Below are 24690 nucleotides of genomic sequence, written 5' to 3' on the forward strand. Positions count from 1 at the left end.
TCATTAACTATCATGGGATATGAAGGAAACTGAAGGATAAAAATCCATTTTCGAATTCGTAAAATTGATTAAGATACTACGATATTGTGTTGATGCTAGAAATAATAATAAATTATAAGAAAATTTAACATTTGTGACTTTAAAAACAATTCTTTTCATAATAATTGAAATACCCATAATATTAACTATAATAAGCGATGTTTCCAAAGCAATAAAATATTTGATTTGAATCACGAAGAAGATTCTCATAGTATGACAGTTCTTTAAGTTACCTCAAGTCTACTGTATTGAAAAGTTGTAAGCCCGCGTTAAATCCGGACACAGCTAAAAATAGATTCACGAGGACCGAGGAGCCTCTAATTTAGTACCGTTCACACCAATTAGCAGTGTTCGATTGCCAAATGCCCTCACCATCTCTTGAGTACAGAACCAAGTTGTTGTCGTTTTGGACTACCAGCGTTACTCCATCTGGACTACCTGAGTAGCTGGACCATTTTTGACTGTCTTCTTTGTCAACTACAACCATTTCGCCGGTGTTCTGAAATTTAAATGATCAACATTTCGCCGGTGTTCTGAAATTTAAATTATCAACTACAACCATTTCGCCGGTGTTCTGAAATTTAAATTATCAACTACAACCATTTCGCCGGTGTTCTGAAATTTAAATTATCAACTACAACCATTTCGCCGGTGTTCTGAAATTTAAATTTTGTACTTTGCGGATGTTTATTTTTAAATTTTCAAGCTGAATGTTAGCTTTTCATTACTTTCAACTGATTGACAAAAATGACTGGAGGTAATGGAGCTTTTCATATAGAAGTTAATAAAATTCCTAATAAATATTGAGTTAGGGTGTTGACTGGCTACACCGGGTCAAAACGCTAATATATTTGTAGTTTTATAATAAGTTAAATACCTTAATTAAAGTGATATATTTGTAGTTTTATAATAATTTAAATACCTTAATTACAAGTCGATACCCAATAAAAGTAATATATTTGTAGTTTTATGATAAGTTAAATACCTTAATTAAAGTAATATATTTGTAGTTTTATAATAAGTTAAATACCTTAATTACAAGTCGATGGTTCTCCTCATCCCAGAACCAGGTATTTGAGTGCCAAATCGGTGTTCCCCCTGCACAGTACAGGACCAAGTTTCCGTCAGTCTGCATGTAAAGTGTGGTCTCTCCGTTCTCTGCTCTTATCGACTCTCCTGATTGGTGGTTTATAATGAGTTTATAATGAGTTTATAATGAGTTTATAATGAGTTTATAATGAGTTTATAATGAGTTTATAATGAGTTTATAATGAGTTTATAATGAGTTTATAATGAGTTTATAATGAGTTTATAATGAGTTTATAATGAGTTTATAATGAGTTTATAATGAGTTTATAATGAGTTTATAATGAGTTTATAATGAGTTTATAATGAGTTTATAATGAGTTTATAATGAGTTTATAATGAGTTATTATGATTCCTTTCTTAATATTGAAAACATCTTTTGTTTTGAAACCCCACGGTGGAGGTTGGCGTGTGCCGCAATTTATTGATCAATGGTTATTACATAAATGAAATTATAGAAGTCACACTAAAATATAATAATGTTAAATAAATATATTAAAATAAATGCCCTACTAAAAGTACTATATAACTAACGGTCTGCAAAACTGGTTGAAGTCGCAATTTGTAAACATGCTAATTACTATTTAATAGTAATAGATAAAAAGTTTTGCGCGGCAGATGTAAATTCGGCATTGCATAATGGCAGTGAAATTAAAATGATATGTTGTTGATAACAGATCATAGTCATTTGACGCGAGTGATCTTTCTTTACGCGTTGTCGCTTACTAACTCGGTGCTGTAGTCTATTTGCGAGCGCCCTTCTCTTTGAGACTTTCTTAGCCCAGGTATACTATAAAGTAAGAAATTTGGCCAATTTTCATCGTCTCCTGAGCTTTGCAGCTTGAGGAGTTCGCGCTTAGCTGAATTTTTAAAGATTTCAATTGAAAAGGTAGAACTTGGAGTAGTTATATCCTTACTTTGTTTTGTAATAGAGAGCATGGGTCCTTTGAAGAAAAGAGTATTTCTAAATGTTGGGCCGTTGTAAGTTGTGAACCAAGAAAGGTTATGTTCGAATGTGGAATTATAGGTGGGAATATCGTGAGGGAAAAGTTCTTTGATGGATTTAGGGAGAAGGCTTGGCATGTTCCTTACTTTGTGTAGTAGAATAAGAGCGTTTTTTACAATGACGCTATGGACTGTTAGGATATTATGCAATCTAAACGCACTTTTTGTGTGCTCCGGGGGATTGCCGTCTTTATATCTATAATTTACATATCCTGACATAACAGCTCTAATTCCCTGCTTTTGCTTGGTGAACAGAGATTCAATGTGACATTTTGAGGCAAATCCCCACACTAAAGAACAGAAATTTAGATGGGATTGGATAAGGCTTTGGAAAATGTTTAGGCGGGCTTTGATAGGTAGAAGGTGCTTTAGCTTATACATAACTCCGAGGTAGCGACCCATCTTTATTCTAACGGCCGTAATGTGTTTTTGCCAAGTGAGCTTTTCGTCTAGGATCACTCCTAAAAATCTTGCTTCAGTCTTACGTTCGATTACAGTGTTGTCAATGGACAAATTAAAGCCGCTGAAGTCGATTCTTTTTCTAGTGAAAATCATGTAACACGTCTTTTTTACATTTAAAGATAGCCCATTAACACCTACCCAATCTACAAGACGTGAAATTAGCTGATTAGCTTTTAATTGTATTTCTTCTAGGGTGGTTCCACTAATTAATATGTTTGCGTCGTCGGCATAAAGGATGAACTTTGCAAAATCACTAATTCCAGGTAGGTCGTTTATATAAATTACAAATAAGAGAGGTCCTAAAATGCTACCCTGAGGTACGCCGTAAACTATGGGCATGCTAGAAGAGTAAGTTCCGTTTAAAGTTACGTATTGAGATCGATTACAAAGGTAAGATCTAAACCATTCGTGCGCGACTCCCCTGATCCCATAATGGTCAAGCTTCTTAAGCAAGGTCTCATGATCAAGCACGTCGAAGGCTTTACTGTAATCGAGCAGGAGCAGTAGGGAAATTTGTTTCTTATTCAGAGAGTGTAGTATGGAATTTTGGGCATTGAGCAGTGCATGTTCGCACGATCTTCCTGGCCGAAATCCGTATTGATTTTCGAAAAGAGAATCGTTCTTATCTAAAAATTCTAAAACACGAGCATGCATAAGTTTCTCATAAATTTTCGAGAATGATCCCAAAAGAGAGATCGGCCTATAATTAGCTACTTCCAATTTTGAACCACCTTTGTGGATAGGAACGACTTTCGCAGTTTTTAGAGCATTTGGGAAGGTACCACTGGAGAACGAACAGTTAATGACATTAGCTAGTGCCCTGGTAAAGTTTTCGCAGCTGTTTGCAATTTTCAATGGCTCAATTTTACAATCGAGTGTGGACTTGTTCTTAAGCCCTGATATTATCTTTTGGACTTCACCGTGTGATGTAGGCTTAAGAAACATCGAGTTACTACACGAAGCCTTAAGAAAATGCTTGAAACCACCTGGGTCAAAGGTTCGACGGGCAGCGATTTGCCTCTTGATACTGGCTGCAATACCGGAGAAGTAGCCGTTAAATTTCTCAGCGACTGCCAGATCGGAGCTTATAATCGTGCCATCGTCGTCCTTCAGACGGGTGTGTCCGAACTTTTTTCTGTTACGGTTCAGGAGGCCATTGATAATTTTCCATTGACTTTTAGAGCAGTTTTGGTATTTGTCAAACATTTTTTTATAGTACTTTTCTTTGGCTAGATTCACATGTTTGTGACAAAACTTTTTCATTTTATCATACGCGTCGCAGTTTTTTTGTGATGGATTTATAGTTTTTTCAAAAAAAAGTAACTTCTTGCGGTTGCATGCCGCCTCAAGCCAGGGTAAGATCCAAGGCTTTGGGTCAGCTCTTTCGAATTTTCTTCTCGAACTGTCGCGCTTCAGGGGGTATGCAGTATTGTAGTGTTTCATGTACGTTTGATAGATGGAATTGTATTGTTCATCAGCGCACGTTGAGGAGGTAGCATCATCCCAGGTCTCACTTACAATAAGCTCTTTGAATTTAGCATGATTAGCTTCGTTAAATACACGGGCTTCTAATTTCAAGCTAGTGTTGTTGTTCTTAACACGTTGACTACGGAATCGCTCGTTCAAACTAGGTGTGGCTCCTAAACTAATGGTCGTGCTAACCGCGAGATGATCTGACATATCCAACGTCACGACATTACAACTAATAACGTTTGTCACGTGATTAGTATACACGTGATCAATAAGCGTTGCACTGTGGTCAGTTACCCTGGTAGGCTTGGAGACAGTCTGGGCAAACCCATATTTTTCTAGTAAGCTTATAAGATCCTGGCTGTAAGCGTCGGTATCGTATTTTATAAGATCAATATTTGCATCACCCAGGAAGACTATCTGCTTTCTGGAGTGTCTATCAAGACCCCTGAGCACGTTTTCAAACTTTTCAAGGAATTTTTTAGGGCTTGTGGATGGCGAGCGGTAGAAATTTACGATGATTTTTGTCTTATTTCCGTTTTTAAAATTGTTGATTTTAAGCAATTGAAATTCTCCGCAAGTAACTTCTTCTGGACTCAGATTGAGTTCGAGTTCCTGTATTTTATCGTAATCACAAACGCGTTTGTTAACATAGAGCGCAAGACCACCTCCTTTTCCAGATTTACGTGCAGGTTCTTTGATGAAGGGCTCGTAAAACTGTTCGATTTCAATGTCGTTCAGACCATTAGGAAGATTAGAAATTTTACAGTTGGTTTCATTGAGGCAGATGAGGTCAAATTTGGAGAATGTTTCTATTTCTTCACTAAAATTTGAGATATTCTTCACGAGTGATCTAACGTTTAACGAAAGTATCTTAAATTCGCGATTGCTAGGGGTCTTGATATTATCAGGGTGTTGGTACTTACAGCTAACCAATATCTCCGATATACAATTGTTGAGATCGATTTCGCTGGAATCTATTTCATCAGTAAGTTCGCCTATTTGATTCAGTACGTGAGAACGAATATAGGGGTTAAAAGTGGGGGTTATTGTATTGTAATTATCATTAAGTTCGTAGGAAGTTACTCTATAGCCAGGTATTAGGTTTAGACAGCATGTAATACAACCAAGATAATCTTTGAGGCATTTGTTATGAACTGGTTTGTCACATACAGGACAAATGAAAACATTTCTAGGAGCATAAGACCACCCGAAGCAACTTGAGCATTGTGATTTGAAACTAGGTTCAACCATTGTTCAAGATGTGTAAATACCAGATATCTGTGAATAATTAAGTAAGATATTAAATAGATAAGAGTGTATAGTATGGTGTATAGAATAGCTTGTACAGTCTAAGAATATGTATAAAAAGCTAATGTGTGTGCGTGTGAATGAATGAGGAATAAACTGTGTGCTGAGAAAGCGTAAAGATGAAAAAGAAAACTTGTTAGACCTACCTATCAAGAACTATACAGCTCTGTGTGTAGATAGAATCGTAACGTAGTCTACAATATTACAATATTACGATAGCGGTACTGATTTCAGAACTATTCTAAAGTGTTTAGAAAACTCGGGCAAGAATTCTAGTAACTTACGATAAGCTGATAAGAGCACGGGCATGACTATATATTTTCATGCGAGGGTTTTCATTATAACCATAAGATGTAAGCTATAATCCCTTAAAGATTTTGTAAAAATTTTGTGAAAATTTTGGCGCGGCAAGTATAAGTAGTAGGCTGGGGTACGGCTTTGTGAGTTTGTATTTAACCGTTAGTTACCAGGCAAGAGCGAGACAAACTCCCGCCTTAATGGCCAGTGCTTTCGAACTTTCTCGCTTCGCATAGAGAGTTTTTGAACACCGGTCACCAGACAGTTAGCTATCTCACTCTTGGGCAGCTGAGTAATGTGAATCCCATTTCCAGATCTATCTAAAATCTCAAACCCTTTGTTAAATATCACACTACAAATATGGTGGGAGTCGAAAAACCAAAAGTTACGATTTTCGATCAGACTAAAGTCAAACATGCAGCGGTTAAACAAATCAACCTCCTTATTTAACCATGTAAATCTCGTTCTAAGAAGGGAGTTGAAAACAAACACTGTTTTTGGATATCTAGCAAACAAGTAGTTAAAATTGTCCCTAATTTCACGGGAAAGTGTATAGCTTCTATGGTCATATCTCGACAAATCATTAATACCGGAAGATATAATCACATAATCGCAGTTTTCAAAAAAATTTTCAAACTTCATTAAGTCCGTGAGTTGGTACATGTCACGCTTTATGACACGAAAGTTAGAGGGGAAAGATGATGGGGTGTTACGTATCATAGAGTCAGTAAGGTATAGGACAGTCTGTTTGGAGGGTCTCAGGGGGTCGGATGGTGCTATTGACGGTTCATGGATTTTAGGAATGTGCGTGCGCATGGGCTTGTCAATGCGTCTAAAGGTCACTGACACACGACACGAGGTGACGCCAGGTTCGGGTTGTATCGCATGCTCCCAGAAAAACTGAGACTCTGTGGTCATTGCGTACACTGTGCCATTCCTTAGTTCGTGTTCACGTCGCTCATCAGTGACTATGTTACGGAAAGTTAAGGTGCGAGTGGCCCCAAAGCTGGCAGTGATGATTTCACCCGTTAAGCCTGTTTCATTATCAGAGTGAAACGGGATAGAGTCTGAGCCTGTCTGGTATCTAGTGACCATGCAAGTAACGTTATCCCTATTGAAGGTGGGATCGTCTAGTTCGTCAGCTATACAGTCTAGTATCTTATTTACAGCGTGATCAGATGGTGGGTAGGCCTTAGCGCGATGGGTAATACTGCCGTAACTGTATTTACTGGAGCCGAAGTAAGAGACGTCACGTGATCCTATGCGTTGAAAGTCCAGTCCATCACAAACATTATGCGTTTCAAACTCAAACTTTGATCGCAAACTTCTTACCGGAGTAGCTTCTAGTGCTTCCTCGTGTCCGGCTGGCGAACCTGTGACGAAGGTTGAGGGATCCGAAGTAGTGTTGGGAGTAGAGTTCCTAGCGACGAGAGAACTAGAGCTCCTTATCACCTCCTTGTATTCGTCAAGCGTCTGTTCGGCTTTTTCCAGCAGCATGCAAAAATCGGAGGTTAGATTATCGTGTATAGTCTGCTTATCAGTTGGATTTCTGATAAGATGATCATAGTATCTAGAGTCTAGATTTAGCTTTGCTGTCATGTATGGTTTTCGTAGCGTTTTGTTTGTAGATTTACAGAGTCCGGCACTTAAAGATTCACGATAAAGTTGGTCCGGTGTGAGTGACGGCAGTAGCTCGAGGCAAGTTTCTGGCGTAAAAGTAGGTACCCAAAAACCAACAAACTCTGTCTGCGTACTGTGATTTTCGACGTTCATCAACATCACGATAATTATCGATAAGAAGTAAAGCACATCGTCTTCTATAATAAGCATCAAATCACACAATGGATATTTTTGATTTGAGAAAACCTCAACAATTTTGTTGGATGGGTCTCCCAGTCAAGAGTATAAATTGGTCACTGACCTGGCGCTAAGATTACATTATCTCCGTCTGCAAGAGCAACACACCTGTTACCAGAGCAACCTCCTTCCTTGGGAGTTTCCTTACCTAAGGAGTTTAAGTCACTGTATTATCATGAGTTTTAAAGAGGCAAATTGCTACTTAAAAAAAAAGAATTGCTACTTTGACTTCAATTGCCATACTCAGAATATTCACTATGATTTTCTCAAGAAAAGTTCTCTTTTTGCGCCGGCCTCCCCTCATATAATAATTATATACTATATTTAATTCATTAGACATTGTAGAATAACTCCGCTTAAGTTTCCCCCCATTATATTCAAGCTACTCATGTTTAAGATGCCTAAAATGTTTATAAGTTTAAATTATTATTAAGAAACTTACATTGGTTAACAGTGTCAGAAGCCCACAGCACCCTTCTGTTAGCACCGTAGAGAACCAAATTGTTATCATTTTGTGCCACAAGCCTCAGATTTTCCGATCTTCCATACCAAACCCTACGCTCTTCATGACTGTCCCAAACTATTTGCTTAGTTTTATCATCATACAGAACCATGCGTCCATCCCTCTAAAAAGTAGGACGATAATTAAAAATCTTTCAGAAATTTTCACCCCAGAAAAATTAAACGCAAAATTAAAAATCCTACTTTTACTCAATGCAAGTTTTAATCAATTTTGTAGTTATGTACATGAATAAAAAGTACATAATAAAAAGTACATAAATAAAAGACCAATCACCTGGATAACCAACCCCTTGCGGACAGAAACACCCTTAGTACCAGTTTCCCATATCAGAGTCTCATCTCTGCAGTACAGGGCCAGGTTACCGGTCCTCTTCATTATCAGGTACGTTTCCTTGTTGTCTGCTGTTAATTTCTTGTCAGTTTCGAATACAAAGTCTCCCCTGGATAATAGTCTGGTGCATGTGTTACCTTCACATCCTTCTTTTTCCTCTACTGGGGTAGGGGCTGAAAGATATGAGTCATGAAAGAGATTTTGAAGAGATTTGACTTGGTAAACGGTATTCTAATTGATCTAACACAATGAGTTTACAACTATTGTTACGAACTATATTATATATAATAGGCAACTGGAATGAGCTATTTGGACAAGTTAATCCTTTCTGTTGCTTGGCAGAATGTTTGTTAATTTGAAAATTTCCTATCATACGTCAACCTGTAAGTCTCTAGTTGAACTGTAAAACGATATAGTAAGACTAGTGTGTGGAAATCTTCAACACAGTCTTCCTTACGGTTGTACAAAAGGAAATAAAAGAAAAAGAACCACCATCCTTACCACAATCTTTCTCATCATATCCGTCCAAGCAATCTGATTCACCATCACACCTCCAAGAAGCTGATATACACCTTTCTGGGCAAGTGAACTGATCGTCTTTACACAAAGTTTTCTCTGTTGGTGTTGTTTCCTCGGTGCGTTCCTCTTTTAGTTCCTCGGTAGTCAATGATATCTTTCTTGTCACCACTATAACTGGCGCTGTGGTCCCCGTTGCTTCTTGTACTTCTGCCAATTTTCATTTTATTTTATACACAAATTAAGTTAATTTTCTTACATACATGAATTTTTCATTTAATGCCCAACGTTTTATGCTCAACTATTATACATCTTCCAATTTGTATATTCTTGCAGAGATAATGATCCCAAAATTTACTTTAAGATTTGTATTACCATACGGATTACGGACCTTCTGTGGAAGAAAAGGCAAGCGAGAGGGAACCTTCATAGTCCCAAACTTGAGTGGAAACTCTTTCAGTTCTCTTATAACAGTTTCCGTCTCGGGAGCCGAACGTTTTCTTGTATAGAACGTTTCCTCTGTTCTTTATTGCAACGTGATCCCTTGTCTTCTCCACCCTGAGATAATAGATATGTTTTAATACTTTCAACACTACTATATAACAAATAATTTGAGGCTCTAATGATGTAGTTTTACGAAGATTCCAAGCCTTACGTTGTGTGTTTCCCTTCGTGTCCAAAAGCATTATACATATATTTTATGTGTACAAAGCATATCATAATCGCCATTCAATATTATAATAATCATCATAATTGGTACTTTCAATTTGCATGGTTTTGTTGAACACAAGTTACGTTTGATTAACAATTATCTATGAACTTAGGGGATAATAATAAGTAAAAGTTTGTAAATTTAAAGGTATTTTAAAATTTTAAAAACTATAAAAAATCTTACTCCACAACCATGAACCGTCCATCATCCTCGCATTCCCACTCCCTGTAGATGTTGAAATCTGTTACTTCTCCACCGTACCAGCTTTTGAATCCAGCTTTGTTACAATAAACGTTACCCCTAGTTTTACTGAAGAGCTCAATGTGGGAGTTCTGTTCATCTTCAGCATTCAGGAAGAGTTTGAACCAGATGGAGTCGGAGCAAGGGAATCTGACGTAGTATGTTTCTTCTTCTTCCATGTTGACTGCTAGGTTAAGCCTGTCACTCAGTGAGAAGTCACGCCAATCTCTTGTTTCCCGTTCATTATCTGAAATATACGATGGTGCATATTCAGATAATAGATATATAAACTTATTTTGAACTTTTCAAAGCATTTAGAATGTAGATGGTGTATGATCATTGTAAATGAAACAAATCTTTCAAATAAAATCTCGATTTTCCACCCACACAACCGCCGAGCACTGACCTTGGCACCTTCGGGCATATTGAACAGAAACTGGTTCTTCTGTCCCCAGTTTGAATGTTACCGTATTAATGCTGCTCAAAAACTGCTCTTTGGCAGTTGTTAGCTCTTCGTATGGAATTGTGATCATAACCTGGAAGATAATTTGTCAAAAAAAATGTATCAATTTGATGGACATTTATGATTTTAATGTTATCATAAATCAAAGAAAATGCGAACACAATTTACTATATAGAATCCTTTTTTAGCAGAATCACAGTACAGTGATCTTCCCGAATAAATAAATAATAAATAATAAAGCCTGGCACCTTATCCCCACATCTGAGAACAAACGCAGACTCGTTGAACTCAAAATCGTACTCCCGTCTCCCTTCCTCATCTGCCTCCGGAAAGCTAACATCAACCCACTGATACCCCCACTGCTCCGTTCCCTGTGTAAACACACTGTTTTGCACTGCTATGTTCCCACGCTCTGGATGTAGTCCTATCAGGAGCATATCTTTGGTATCTGCTGAGAATGTGACGTCACCATTCCAGGTGTCTCTCCTTCCATACCAGGAATGTGTTCTGGCACTTGGTTCACCGGAGGATACTACCCTCAGGGTACATTCTGTGCGGTATTTGGTTGGTACTTCGTGTTCGGCTGTCGTCAGGGTGTCGGGAACAAGTTCTGTTGTTGCCTCTCGGGAATCAGCATCAAAGCACTTTCTTTCAGCAACGTCCCATCCAGTAGCGTCATTTGTTGACAACTCATAGTCCCCAATGATAAAACACTCTGTCCAATACCAGAACATGGGACTCGTTACCACTGCTTGACATCTGGAATAAATTTAATGCATTTAATACATTTAATAATAATATATTTGATATTTATATAATGTTAATTTATATATTTAATACATTTGATCATGCAAACATTAATTGAACGTCTGTGAGCAAATTTTATGTAAAATTTCAAGTATTTGTGACCTATCATGTTGAGGGTTTAAAGACGAGAGAGCATCTCTAAATTTAAATGATTTTGTATCTAAGTTAATTCATATTTACCCATCGATAGTTACACAGAGTTCCTTGCAAGCCCTGTCAGAAGAGTATCTAGTTTGTTTCAAAACTGTTCCTTGCGTTCTTAGATTTTCTGTAAAACAGTCGATGTCTCTTGGTTCTGTGGGTTTCTCTGTTGGTTCTGCTGTTGGTTCTGATGTTGAGTTTGTAGGCTGATCCGTTCTTTCTGTTCTTACTCGGGGTCTTGTAACTGAAAAAAGTTTTAGCTGATCAAGAACTCAATCTTGTTTCCTATTAAAAAAGAATTCTTTCGCTTAAAACCGATTAATTTTTCTATTCAGTTTATTATTATATATATAGTCTTAATACCTCCATCAAAGTTGTCGTCGAAACATTTTCTTTCAGCAGTATCCCATCCCGAAGCATCGTTTTTCGAAAGATCGTATTCTCCAATAACGAAACATTCTGTCCAGAACCAAAACATTGGACTGGTTACCACTGCTTGGCATCTGAAATTATTTGTTGTTTAAAAGTTAATGTAGATCGCAAGGATTGTTAAAAATAGCTATTGAAACTGTCAACAAAGAATCGAATGGTCAATTCAAGAGCTTATAGCTTATTGTCGCTAATTTGGAACGATTGATTAAAAAAGCTAATACACCTGTTTTTCATAAAAGGCTGACTGAAACCGGAACTTACCCATCGAAAGTCAAGCAGATCTCTTCGCAATCCCTGTCAGTAGTGTATCTAACTTGCTTCAACACAGCGCCACTTGTTCTTAAGTTCTCTTTAAAACAATCAGTGTCTCTTCCTTCTGTGGGTTTCTCTGTTGGTTCTGCTGTTGGTTCTGATGTGGTGACATTAGACCTGGAGGGAACGGACCCGGAGGGGGTTGGGGCCTTTGTGAGCACAGGTGTTGGTGTTGGTGTTTTCTCGGGTGAACTGAACCAACAACCCACAGTGTGTTCTTTTGATGGAGTCGGGGGAGTAGTTCCTTCAGTGGTAGTAGGCGTGGTAGTAGGTGTGGTAGTAGGTGTGGTAGTAGGTGTGGTGTCTCTTCTGGCTGTTGTTGGTTCTGTTGTTGGTTCTGTTGTTGGTTCTGTTGAAGGTGAACCTTGTACTGAAATAGGAGACATTTTAACTTATCGTTATTTCATCGTTCAATGATAAACAGGAGTTACCTCTTTAAAAAAAAGAAGAAAAAAAGGAGTTTGAAGATGCAATGGGAATGCAATCATAAGTGGTGAAGTAATCTGAGTGTAAGAATTAGGATTCACTTTTTTAAACGTTCTATTCAAGTCTACAATATTGTTTGTGTTATTTTGGAAATGGACATGAGTTGTTTTGTGGCTACAGCTACTTCCCAGAAGAAATGTTATCTGTTGGAAATTGAAAGTCACGTGACTAACCAGTTAAAAAGAAGATTACTAGATACAGACTATGATCAGTATCTCGTTATATTTATTTGGGATGTTTCCAAGTCGAATGATGTTTTCATTGGATTTAAAAATTTCCAAATCAGTCAGTGGCGTCAGTCTGGACGCCAAGTTCCTGGGGCTAATTGTTAATTACGGAAAGAGAGTGTTTTGATGAGGTTGAGAAATTTGATCGTTTATTTCCGATATAATCGTCAAATTAAATCTTTATTGTGAGACGAAAAGGGCCGATTTTTATCTAGTTCATCTTGGGTTTATGAGGGATAAATTTTGTCTAGCAATAATTTGGTCAAGAACGTCCTGCTATTTTTAAATTGCAGGCTGTTCTCAGTATATCGGAAAAAATGTGAAAATTTCCTTAACGGATATCATTTTCTGAGGTTGAATTTCATTATGTTGTAAAACAGCCACAACAGTTCACAATCCACCTCACCCTACAGCTACCTACCATTGTTTTTTCCGCAATTACTTGGACCCAATACATCGAATTAATCTAAATCCAAAAATTTATGAAAAACTATTTAATAACAAACAAATCCATGGTGACTAACTGTGGATATAGAGTCAAAATAGGTTTTTTTAATACGTAAAATTCCAGATACATTTGATCTACAGGTCTGCTATGGTCATTAATGTGTGAGAAGGTGTGTGGGGGAAGTGTGATATGATGTTGAAAGTATAGTAAAGTAGATAGAAAAAAATAAAAATACAAAAAAATAATATGGGGAGCAGAGAGATAAGGCTAGACTGTTGTTTCACTATCCAATAAACATTTCCATAGATGCTTAGTGACCTCAGCTTTGAAAAGACTAGTTGACACAATCTGTCTTACCAGTTTTATCCGTAATGTTTCTGGCCGCTTTAATTATTTCTTTGGGAAGTACTCTGGATCTATCTGGAACTGGATCCGCTATAATTTCTGGATCAAATACACCTGGGATTGAACTTATTAATTCAATTTACAATTACAGTATAATAAGAATAATAATAATAACGCTTTATTTGGCCGTATAAGTATATTACATTAAGTACAGTTATCCATCTTACTTATAATTCAGAGAATTCCCTTTGTCTGTACGACCGCCCACGTGCAAATCAGACGAAAAATATGAAATTGCGTAGCAACCATGGTAACGAGGGTTATTACACGCACATGTACTTGCAATGATTGTTTTAACGTCATTTTGATCGGTTTGTTGATATTACGCTCATGTGTTTAGTACGAGCAACATTTTAATTGGCTGTATCTTCGGTTGTGTAGGATATTTTTTAACGCGTTTTAAACTTACTAACAAAAAATGCTATTAGCTTCCTCCCTGTGACCACGGGTTTTCTAGTATTATAATAATATGTATTTTTCTGCATACCATCTTGAGACTATACCATCTTGAGACTATACCATCTTGACTATACCATCTTGAGACTGTACCATCTTGAGACTATATATTAATATATATTATATATATATATACAGGGTGGGCCAAAAGTCAGTGGGCATGTGTTGGCCTTAATTATAGCTCCGCCGTGTTTTATATTTGAGAGCTGTTGCTTTTCAGATGGCATACTGTACCTTCTGGTTCGAGGATTCCGTCGTCAAAATTAGAAAATTCGAATATTTTAGACCACGCCCATTCAAAATTAAAACACCTATATTGTTTTTTCTGAACATGCTGGACACCTGATGTTTTCAGAGACGGTAGATTTATAGATTATTTCATTTTGCATCTGATCTGAAAATATGACGTGAAACGGATTAGAAATGACGAAGTTATCAAGCATTTTGTGTATCTCGTTAACAAAATTGACTGGGTGATTATGTGACACCGTGACACGACACCTTAATTGGGCAGCCTTAACGATTCCCATAATGTTTAATGGGTTGGTTAACGGGGTGACCTTATCACGTGATTATGTAAGCCAATCACTTGATCACACGTAATGAATTAACTCGTTATGCTTCGTATCTCGGCCATACGAGAAGCTACAACTGTAATTTGTTCAGGACATACGTAATTCGAACTTTCGAATGGCCAAACACAATTCAATAAAATTTAGCTCGTTCCGACTATCCAAACTATCAAATAAATGTAAAAATGAACCTTCATTTGAAAAAAATGAACTCTAATATTTTTCGATTTGACAAATTCCTCGAACCAGTGGTGGTAGTAAGTCGTACCAGAAAGAATTATTTCAATTGGTCACTCAGTGACTGAGCTATTAAGGCCAACGTATGTCCACTGACATTTGGCCCGCCCTTGACCCTGGGCCAAATATATATAATCTCTACTATAATTCAAAAGATTCTTTCTGTAGGATGTACGACCGCCCACGTGCAAATTCGGTAAAAAGCAAAAGGTTGCAAAGTAACCATGGTAACGAGGGTTGTTACAGTTTGAGTTACACGCAAGTGCACGTGCAAAGATTGTTAAAACGGCATTTTGATCAGTTTTGTTGATATTACGCTGTGTTTTAGTTTAGTACGAGCAACATTTTAATCGGCTGTATCTTTGGTTGTGACGGATATTTTTTGACGCGATTTAAACTTACTAACAAAAAATACTATTAGCTTCCTCCCTATGACCACGGGTTTTCTAGTCTCTATTATAATTCAGAGAATTATTTCTGTCTGTACAATGTACGTTTGTACGACCGCCCACGTGCAAATAGATAAGAAATAGGTAGTTACATAATAACCATGGTAACGAGGGTTCAGGTTGTTAAATGCACGTGCACGTGCAAGGATTTGAGAGGGGCATTTTGATCGGTTTTGTGGTAATTACGTGGTGTTTAAAAACTTTACTATCAAAGAATACTATTAGCTTCCTCCATGTGACCACGAGCTTTCTAGTCTTACTTATAATTCAGAAAATTCCCTTTGTACGTACACTGTACACTGTACGACCGCCCACGTGCAAATCAGGTAAAAAGCAAAAGGTTGCAAAGTAACCATAGTAACGAGGATTGTTACACGCACGTGCACGTGCAATGATTGTTTTAACGCCATTTTTATTGGTTGTTGATATTAGGTTGTGTTTAGAATTAGTGCGAGCAACATTTCAATCGGCTGTATCTTCGGTTTGTGTAGGATATTTTTTGACGCGTTTTAAACTTGCTAACAAAAAATACTATTACCTTCCTCCCTGTGACCACGGGTTTTCTAGTAATTTATAAACTAAGTTTATTCATCAGCTTTGAAACGGAAAGTTGATATTCGTCCAACAACCACTTACCATTTGATGTTCCTGATGTTGAGCCTGTGGGCGCAGCAGTTGTAGCTGCCACATCTCTTATTGTCAGTCTTTTACGCTTCATACTTAAGAATTCTAGGGATTTTATTGATTTACACTCAATAAAAACTTTGTGTAATGTATAATGTATATATGTGTAATGTGTAATGTGTAATATACAATATACAATGTATATATACTATAATATACATTATGTCGAGAGCAGGGATATGTTTTCATATTCTAAAATGTAAATACATGTACTAACTACTGATGAACTATATTATATACTACTGGAATACAAAAAATATAATAAAAGTTAGAACGAAGCTTACCGTCTTCGGTGGCACAAAGAAATTGGGCATTGTAGTCTTTATGATAGTTCGTGTTTCTGACATATGGATCTTTTGCGCCTGGAACAGCACCTTCTTCCAACTTCATAATGTAACAAAGCTCATCCTCATCGCACGCTAGGATAAAACAAAAATGTGTTTTCTCTTTTATAGGCTAATCTTAATAGTTTGATAGTTAATATTATATTTCATTGTTGATTGTTTATGATTGTTTATGATTGTTTATCAATATTACCTTTAGTTCTTGTCTTGTCTGCATCATCCTGTGTACACTCATTGGGCAGGTTCACTCTGGGGTTGTAGCAAATTGGACAATTCTCTTTGCTGTAGTCTTCTAGTGCGTATCCGGCTGAAATTACATTCGTTGGTTTAACTGCAATAAGTAGTAGTAGTAGTTCAATAAATGATGTTGAACTTGATAAGTTGATATCCATAACATTTAACAAATAATTACATTTTTACAGTGGGTCAATATTTGAGCAGCACTATTTGACTAATTGTCCTATGCGGCGCACTAGGAGGCGCACTAGGAGGCGCACTAGGAGGCGCACTATATAGAGATATAGGAGGCTGTCTGTATGTACGACCGCGACCGCCCACGTGCAAATTCGGTAAAAAGCAAAGGTTGTAAAGTAACCATGGTAACGAGGGTTGTTACACGCACGTGCACATGCAAAGATTGTTAAAACGGCATTTTTATTGTTTTGTTTTCTAGTTATATATAATATATATATATATTTAGTGCCCAAAATTTGGACCCCCAAATGGTGTTAAAAACGCGAATTAAATAGGTAATAATTCATTTAGTCTCTTGAGTCTTGACACCACTTAAGAGCTTAAGGGTTAGACGGGTTCCTGCTAGTTATTTCTAAAACAACTACAATAAAGTAAAATTAAACTATGATAATTAGTTCTTTCATCCAATTAAAAGGGAATTAAAACCTTTCCCTTGAGATTCAGCGTGGAAAATGTTCGGGTCAGGTTGTCCAGCCCTGCTATCACTACCGCCATTACCAGAGTCACCACATTCCAAGTAGACATGCTCCATACAGCCCCCTCCTGTACACGTGTACGCCACTCCATCCTCATAAAACAAACAGGGAAACCGCAGTAGGGTGGAAGCTGGCAGGAACTCCTCAGCTTCACTTACTCTGTACTCCGATGAGTTACATATATCTTGGTAGGGGTTGAGTCCAGGTAAGACGGTGTAGAGTTCCGAGTTGATCTCAGCGAGGAGGAGGCCGGTTTTGTTGTCGGAGGAGTTGGGGTTTAGGAATTTCCATGTAGTTGGGGTTAACTTGAAACAGTTTGATTCCACTTGGGTGTAGCTCAGTAAAACCAATAAAAGGGATAGTAGAAATCTCATCAATTTAATTATGCTCTATATCCTACTATATGATAGTTTTCAATGGTTAGTGTAGTCGCTGGATTTTAGATATGAAGAAAATTTTGACGAAACTTATACAAAATTTTGATTTTGAATTATTGATTATGGTGAGTTATAATAAAATCATTTAAGCAGTGATATCTTTTCCAGTCTCGGCTGCCAACATGGGCCATGGATAAAATAACAACACAATTTGATGAAATGAGGATTCCTAAGATATAAAATAAAATCTCTTTATTGTAGCTGAAGAGTCTACCTTGAACAAAACTGAACTGAATAAAACTACTATACAAATTAAATAAACTTAATACCATTTAAGACTACTAGTGAAAGACTCATATCTACCTTATCTAGACTTTTATCTACCTTATCTAACTTGATTAAAAGTGACTGAATAAAACTACAATACAAATTAAATAAACTTAATACCGTTTAAGACTACTAGTGAAATACTCATATCTACCTTATCTAGACTCTTATCTACCTTATCTAACTTTATTAAAAGTAACTGAATAAAACTACAATACAAATTAAATAAACTTAATACCGTTTAAGACTACTAGTGAAAAACTCTTACCTACCTTATCTATACTCTTATCTACCTTATCTAACTTGATTAAAAGTAACTGAATAAAAACTACTTTACAAATTAAATAAACTAAATAGTGTTTGAGACTACAAATGACAACTGACTAGCCAATGACTACTGACTAGTCGTGTGACGTCAATGACGCATTGTGCGAAAATACCATGCGAGGCTAACCTTTTTATCGGATACAAAACAATGTGCAGTTTTATCAAGTTAAAATCCAATGAATATCAAGATGCAGGAATAGAATTCATCTTCATATTGTTCGGGTATGATTGACCATCTTCTTACGTCATAGATTAAAGATTAGATTAGATTTAGATATCTGACTAATTGGCACCAGCATCGAGCACGGCGGTATTTTGTTTCACCATGGTTTAGGACACAGTAACTTAAACATTAAACACTGTCAAATAAGAATTTTCCAAATTGACGCTTACCCGTACCTGCATTTTCAGCCACTTCAGCCACTTCAACCAGACCTTGACTCCCAATCACCAAGCCCAACAGCAATATTTTAAACAACATTTCAACGTAATAAATTCAAAAAGTGAGGACTCGTTCCGATTAATCCCTCGTCTAGTCTCGCTGTTATCTCTCCCAGATTATTCGGTTCAAAATTGAATTACCCAGACCCAATTTAGATAAGGTAAACTTACCTCGGCCAAATTGAAAAACTTCCGTTCCCCTGGAAATTTGGATTAGTTCCTGGGTGATGAGCCATGATATAATTAGGTAATTAGTGAACCACACGATATGAGAATAACTGGAGCGCTGTTCTATATATCGATAACGGACTTCTTTGATTAGTTTATAATTTCATAAGAATAAATAAGTTGAATAACCTGGAAAGCCCAATAATTGATTTAGGCAGTCTTCAGCGCTTTGCGTCATGTTATAAGATAATAGGGTTTGTACAATGCACAACATTTAATATTAAAAACCTGCATATACAAATCTTTGTTTAAATCGTTTTTTAAACACGTACAGGGGGGTTCACCCTGATTTTCTTAATTTCGAGATAGCAATTGACCAACAAACTAGGGATTGTGACCGAACTTTTGAGGTGGTTCCGGACTCCGGGTACCCACCACTCCACCAGGCCGGTGCCTGCCTATATTTGATCCAAATTATGCCCAATTAGGCTGGAAATCATCTTAACATGCTCAAAAACCCAGATTTTATGTGCTATACTTGTAGCTAGTGGTCCCCTGAACTCGTATTTGAATCGAATATGGGCGTGGCTGTCCCGCGGGCACCCGGAGTCCGGAACCCCCTCAAAAGTTTGATCAAAGGCTCTAGTTTGTTAAAAAATTGCTATCTCGAAATAAAATTTAACAAGAAAATTAGGGTGAACCCCCCTTGGCCCTTAAGATAATGAAATAATTGCATTAGTTGCGTAAACATTCAAGGAGTAGGCAATGCCCACGAATTTGATAAAATTTTTCTTAGAATTTGGCACGTTGAGTAGCTACACAGCACTATCCCGCATATTTCCTTGTGTTTAGACAAAGAAATCGCAAACATTATAAAATTACTATGTCACCTTATTATGTATATATATGGACAATTAAATTAAATTAAACTGGTCAAACTTTGGACATTTACCTATAAATCAAAAACAAGTAAGATGGTAGCTTTATAAGAACACGTCGTCTAAATGCTGAATGGGATATAATACTATGTCATGAACAGCTTCTAAAACCATTGCTGGCACATAAATGTCTTAGTTTTTACATGGCGAAATCGGACCTTTACTGATAGTTGAAATTCGACATATGACGTCATCTAGCGTCATCTAGCGTCATCTAGCGTGAAATATCGCCAGATGATGATAGATGACGCTAGATGACGCTAGATGACGCTAGATGACGCCAATTAGCGACATTGTCGCTAAGTGCACGGCACCTTTCGAATGTCGCTATCTAGCGCTATCTAGCGCTATCTAGCGCTATCTAGCGCTATCTAGCGCTATCTAGCGCTATCTAGCGCTATATGACGCTATATGACGCTAGATGACGCTAGATGACGCTAGATGACGCTAAGCACGCAGCACTGACGCCAGGCGACAGATAGCGCTAGTTTCATAAAAATTCTAGGGACGACATCTAGCGTCATCTAGCGTTATATGTTGCCGCGACATCTGACGCTATCTGACGCTATCTGACGCCATCTAGCGACATCTGACGACATCTGACGCGACGACATCTGACGCAGGCGACATCAAGCGCTGGATAGCGGGATAGGTCAGTTCACGACAGTTCACGCTATCTAGCGCTATATAGCGCCAGATAGCGCTATATAGCGTCAGATGTTGTTGCGACATATAGCGCTAGATAGCGCTATCTGGCGTCATCTAGCGTCATCTAGCGTTATATGTTGCCGCGACATCTGACGCTAGATGACGCTAGATGACGCCAGATAGCGACATCTGACGACATCTGACGCGACGACATCTGACGCAGGCGACATCAAGCGCTGGATAGCGGGATAGGTCAGTTTACGACAGTTCACGCTATCTAGCGCTATATAGCGCCAGATAGCGCTATATAGCGTCAGATGTTGTTGCGACATATAGCGCTAGATAGCGCTATCTGGCGTTAGATAGCGCTAAATAGCGTTAGATAGCGCTAAATAGCGAAGAATTTCGGGTCGTGTCAGTCCAGGCTATTTAGCGCTAGATGTCGCTATCTAGCGCTATATGTTGCTGCGTCAGATGTCGTTGCGTCATATAGCGCTAGATATCATATCCTATCACAGTAACAGTAACCCTAACCCTGTGTGTGTGTGTGTGTGTGTGTGTGTGTGTGTGTGTGTGTGTGTGTGTGTGTGTGTGTGTGTATAGGGTGCCAAAATTTTCCGCGCTTTTGTCCTCATATGCAACGTGTGTAGCCTTTCAGACATTGATTGCGTAAACGAGGTGTCATACGTCACCTCAAGATCGGGTGACAGGGGCTGACCATGCCCGAACCTGATTAATCATTGATTGGGTCTGAGGTCACGTAATTATGAGCCTATGATGTATGAGCTGTCACGTGACTATGACGTCACCAGACCTTGTAGTCCGTTTCCCGCTCATTGGACCAGGTGAGCTTGCATGCTTGTGAATGTAAATGTAAGTACAGCTGTACTGTAGTTTATACCTAATTAACCCCTATACACTGTCACTATGCACTATAGGAACCTGAAAAGTGGTTACTGCATACTGGAGGGAGAAGTGCCAAGACTACATGCGCTACATAGACGCTGTTGTCAGCACTGCGCGCGCGCGCACGAACCTTCACATTAGGGTTCGTGGACTTGAACTCTGAAACAAGCGCGCCCGAAGTGGCGCGAAAGCAAGCACATGGTTAGGTGAAACATCGTCAATATCAATTATTATATCAACTCCAAAATCCACTAAATTTTCGGACAGTTGTGAAAGCCCTATTGGAAGGTTTTTTGATTCACAAATTTTCAGAATGATCTCATTCAAGGAACCAAAAATATATCCGAATAATACGTCAAAAATCCTCGAATTTCGATAAAGTACGCAAGTTTTAGATTAACTTTTGCTCCCGCAAAGCCACGCATCACCAATTTTGGCACCTATGCGAAAGTCACTGATGATTCCAAAAACGTATGACAAAAATTTATATTGTAAAAAGGCTCACACTCTCCAAAAAATGTGAACAAAAATTTTGAAAATCCGAGCAACTTTATTTTTATCGTGCACCTCCAACTGGAAAGACGAAAGGTATAAGGTATGACTATGACATCGTCAACATTCGCCAAACCATCAAAACATTGATTTTCTATCACGCGCCGCTTTTTCTCAAAATATTAGTCCAAGCCAAGAAGTACGAAGTAGCGCACGTCGCTTCGGGCTAGTCCATTAACAATGATCAAATAATTTACTTGTTCGTACAAAATTTAGCACATATTATACGTTACTAAATTGCAAGTTATTCTGCTAATTAAGCTATAAGCGTTACTGTGCCGCGCCGCGCATCCAATTATGCTTCTCGCTAGATCTGCGAAATGCGCTTCTGTGCCTCGCCGAGCTGCGATGAATTGACATCGTCAATTAAGGCTAGATAACTTTGATAGCTTTGGGGTGAGGGTTTGGATTCAAATGTGACATGATAGCCCATGTGTCTACGCGTACTGCGTGGACTGTCGCAAACCGACATTCTTCATTAGCTAGCGCTAGTTTACGCTAGATAGCGCTAGATGGCGCCGCGCTATCTAGCGCTAGCTGTCGCCACGCTAGATAGCGCTAGATAGCGCTATCTAGCGTGGACTGTCGCAAACCGAAATTCTTCATTAGCTAGCGCTAGTTTACGCTAGATAGCGCTATCTAGCGCTATCTAGCGCTAGCTGTCGCCACGATATCTAGCGCTAGATAGCGCTAGATAGCGCTATCTAGCGTGGACTGTCGCAAACCGACATTCTTCATTAGCTAGCGCTAGTTTACGCCAGATAGCGCTAGATGACGCCGCGCTATCTAGCGCTAGCTGTCGCCACGATATCTAGCGCTAGATAGCGCTATCTAGCGTAAACTGTCACAGACCGACATTCTCCGCTAGATAGCGCTAGATAGCGCTAGATAGCGCTAGATAGCGCTGCGTCAGATGTCGTTGCGACATATAGCGTTAGATAGCGCTAGATAGCGCTAGATGTCGCAAAAAAAAAGGCGGAAATTTTATGAAACTAGCGCTATCTGTCGCCTGGCGTCAGTGCTGCGTGCTTAGCGTCATCTAGCGTCATCTAGCGTCATCTAGCGTCATATAGCGTCATATAGCGCTAGATAGCGCTAGATAGCGCTAGATAGCGCTAGATAGCGCTAGATAGCGACATTCGAAAGGTGCCGTGCACTTAGCGACAATGTCGCTAATTGGCGTCATCTAGCGTCATCTAGCGTCATCTATCATCATCTGGCGATATTTCACGCTAGATGACGCTAGATGACGCTAGATGACGTCATATGTCGAATTTCAACTATCAGTAAAGGTCCGCGAAATCTAGCAAAAACACGATGTATCGGATTGTTAACTGTTAAATGACAACACGTGAATAGAACTATGTTGTCGTGTTGGGTAATGCTGGACCACATAATTCAGAATCACCCTTACCTGGTAGCATGGGTTATATTATTAATTTATTTGTACATTTATATTAATAATCATTAATTAGAATTAGTAACTATTTATAATTATTAGGTCCAATTGCTTCAAACAGTTTTTACCATTTAATTTTGATCCCAAAGCACTTTCTGTTGGAGAAGTCAGGATTGTCCCTGTGAATTCCATAGGAGCCATTGATCTCACTGAAGTTGATTAACACTGATTTTGATAGCTTGCCGTGGAAATTCTCGAGATTATTTATAATTTGGGAATTTACAGCGGCTTTTAATTTAATAAATCAAAATTCCGATATTGACATCATCAGCCGTAAAATGTTACTCAAATTTGCATCTCCAACACTGAATCCCACTCAATCAGGGTTTGACTGTACACTGTACAGTGCAGTGTACAAGAGTAACTACATGTAATAGTAATACAACTATTAGCAATACCACTATTGTGCAACATGTTGGAAATAAACCGACCATACTTACAATCTATAAATAGATCACCTATTCCATCTTCACAAAGAGCTAGCATATCTGTTGACAAATCTGCGACCAGTTTCATGAACTCAGGTCCTAGCCCTGTTGAAGACACGCAGTTTGAATATTTTCGCAAAGAGTTGCAAAAACGACCTACTAGTTCCCATTGCTTTATCGAATCAGCTGTTTCCATCTGAAATCCCTGAAGAAATGCGATGTTTCTTAACCTCCATATTTCTATTCGATACAAGGGACCTTTAAAGCTTTAAGTATTCATGTATATAATATGTTGATGATTTGATTTGCGATAAATCGATTAAGAACTTGATTATCTCTGTACCTCAGCGATATGCTTCATTTTATCAAGTGTTTCCGTACATCTTTCCAGGGATCGACCATCCAATTCTAGCGGCACTTCTACCGACCCATTAATCTCTGAAGGGCCCAAATTTGAGTGTCCTACCAAAAATGCGAGCAGGTGGCCCTTATCATGCGCAGCGAAGGGCAAATTGCTCGAATAAGAGGACCGTACAAATTAATTAAGGGGGGGGGGGGGGGGAGGGTCTTCATCAAAATTCTCTCGAAATTGACTTTATAGTTGTTTCTGATAGAGGAAAATTAATTAATTAATTGCTCAAATAAGAGGACCGTACAAATTAATTAAGGCAGATAATGTAGCATTGATGTTTGAGCGTAAAAGTAAAGACAATTTTTAAAAGTCATTTATTGAAGTACCTGTGTCTGTGATTGATTGAGTCGACCTAGCTGTAAACCCAGCTGTGAAACCAAAGAGAAACAATCTAAACAACATTTTAACGTTGACAGTCAAATAATGTGCCTTTTCCCAGCCATTTC

At 38.2% G+C, this 24690-nt stretch overlaps 4 protein-coding genes across 6 annotated transcripts in view; 2 read left to right on the top strand and 2 right to left on the bottom strand.

Annotated features, from left to right (window-relative positions):
• LOC134824371 (uncharacterized) overlaps window positions 1-24690 on the bottom strand; it is an 89199-nt gene that overhangs the window by 38095 nt on the left and 26414 nt on the right. The window lies entirely within an intron of this gene.
• Window positions 1-24690, top strand: part of LOC134824370 (2-oxoisovalerate dehydrogenase subunit alpha, mitochondrial-like) — a 33606-nt gene that overhangs the window by 5909 nt on the left and 3007 nt on the right. The gene's annotated exons all lie outside the window — the stretch shown is intronic.
• Window positions 85-18826, bottom strand: LOC134824369 (uncharacterized). Of its 2 annotated transcripts, none has more exons than XM_063836265.1 (18): window positions 18692-18826; window positions 16505-16618; window positions 16252-16386; window positions 15920-16012; window positions 13522-13623; window positions 11953-12373; window positions 11623-11762; window positions 11299-11503; window positions 10560-11070; window positions 10255-10384; window positions 9792-10095; window positions 9288-9454; window positions 8882-9106; window positions 8324-8553; window positions 7970-8153; window positions 7592-7675; window positions 1070-1215; window positions 85-538 (listed from the first exon to the last, which is right to left on the bottom strand). In XM_063836265.1, exons 1-18 carry the CDS (start codon window positions 18771-18773, stop codon window positions 362-364), a joined length of 3450 nt encoding a protein of 1149 aa, XP_063692335.1. In that variant the 5' UTR covers window positions 18774-18826; the 3' UTR covers window positions 85-361. The 2 variants fall into 2 exon arrangements, with proteins under 2 accessions (XP_063692335.1, XP_063692334.1); XM_063836264.1 differs by lacking the exon at window positions 18692-18826 and adding an exon at window positions 17212-17662.
• The window catches only part of LOC134824372 (NPC intracellular cholesterol transporter 2-like), a 57389-nt gene continuing 42187 nt past the window's right edge, over window positions 9489-24690 (top strand). Inside the window, exon 1 of one of the 2 annotated variants that reach the window (XM_063836270.1) lies at window positions 9489-9512. The gene's annotated coding sequence lies outside the window, so the exon portion shown is untranslated. The remainder of the gene's footprint in view (window positions 9513-24690) is intronic. The other variant, XM_063836269.1, reaches the window with a different exon arrangement.

Source organism: Bolinopsis microptera, chromosome 12 (assembly GCF_026151205.1).
Source record: "Bolinopsis microptera isolate Bmic1 chromosome 12, MBARI_Bmic_1.0, whole genome shotgun sequence".
NCBI lineage: Eukaryota > Metazoa > Ctenophora > Tentaculata > Lobata > Bolinopsidae > Bolinopsis > Bolinopsis microptera.

Excerpts from the sequence above, each read along its gene's own strand:
- LOC134824369 (XM_063836264.1), bottom strand. The coding sequence starts at position 17,635 with ATGAGATTTCTACTATCCCTTTTATTGGTTTTACTGAGCTACACCCAA. Across the intron at positions 12,374-13,521 it reads AAACATTACGGATAAAACTG|TACAAGGTTCACCTTCAACA; the intron begins GTAAGACAGATT and ends CTCCTATTTCAG. Across the intron at positions 11,071-11,298 it reads CTCTGTGTAACTATCGATGG|ATGTCAAGCAGTGGTAACGA; the intron begins GTAAATATGAAT and ends AATTTATTCCAG.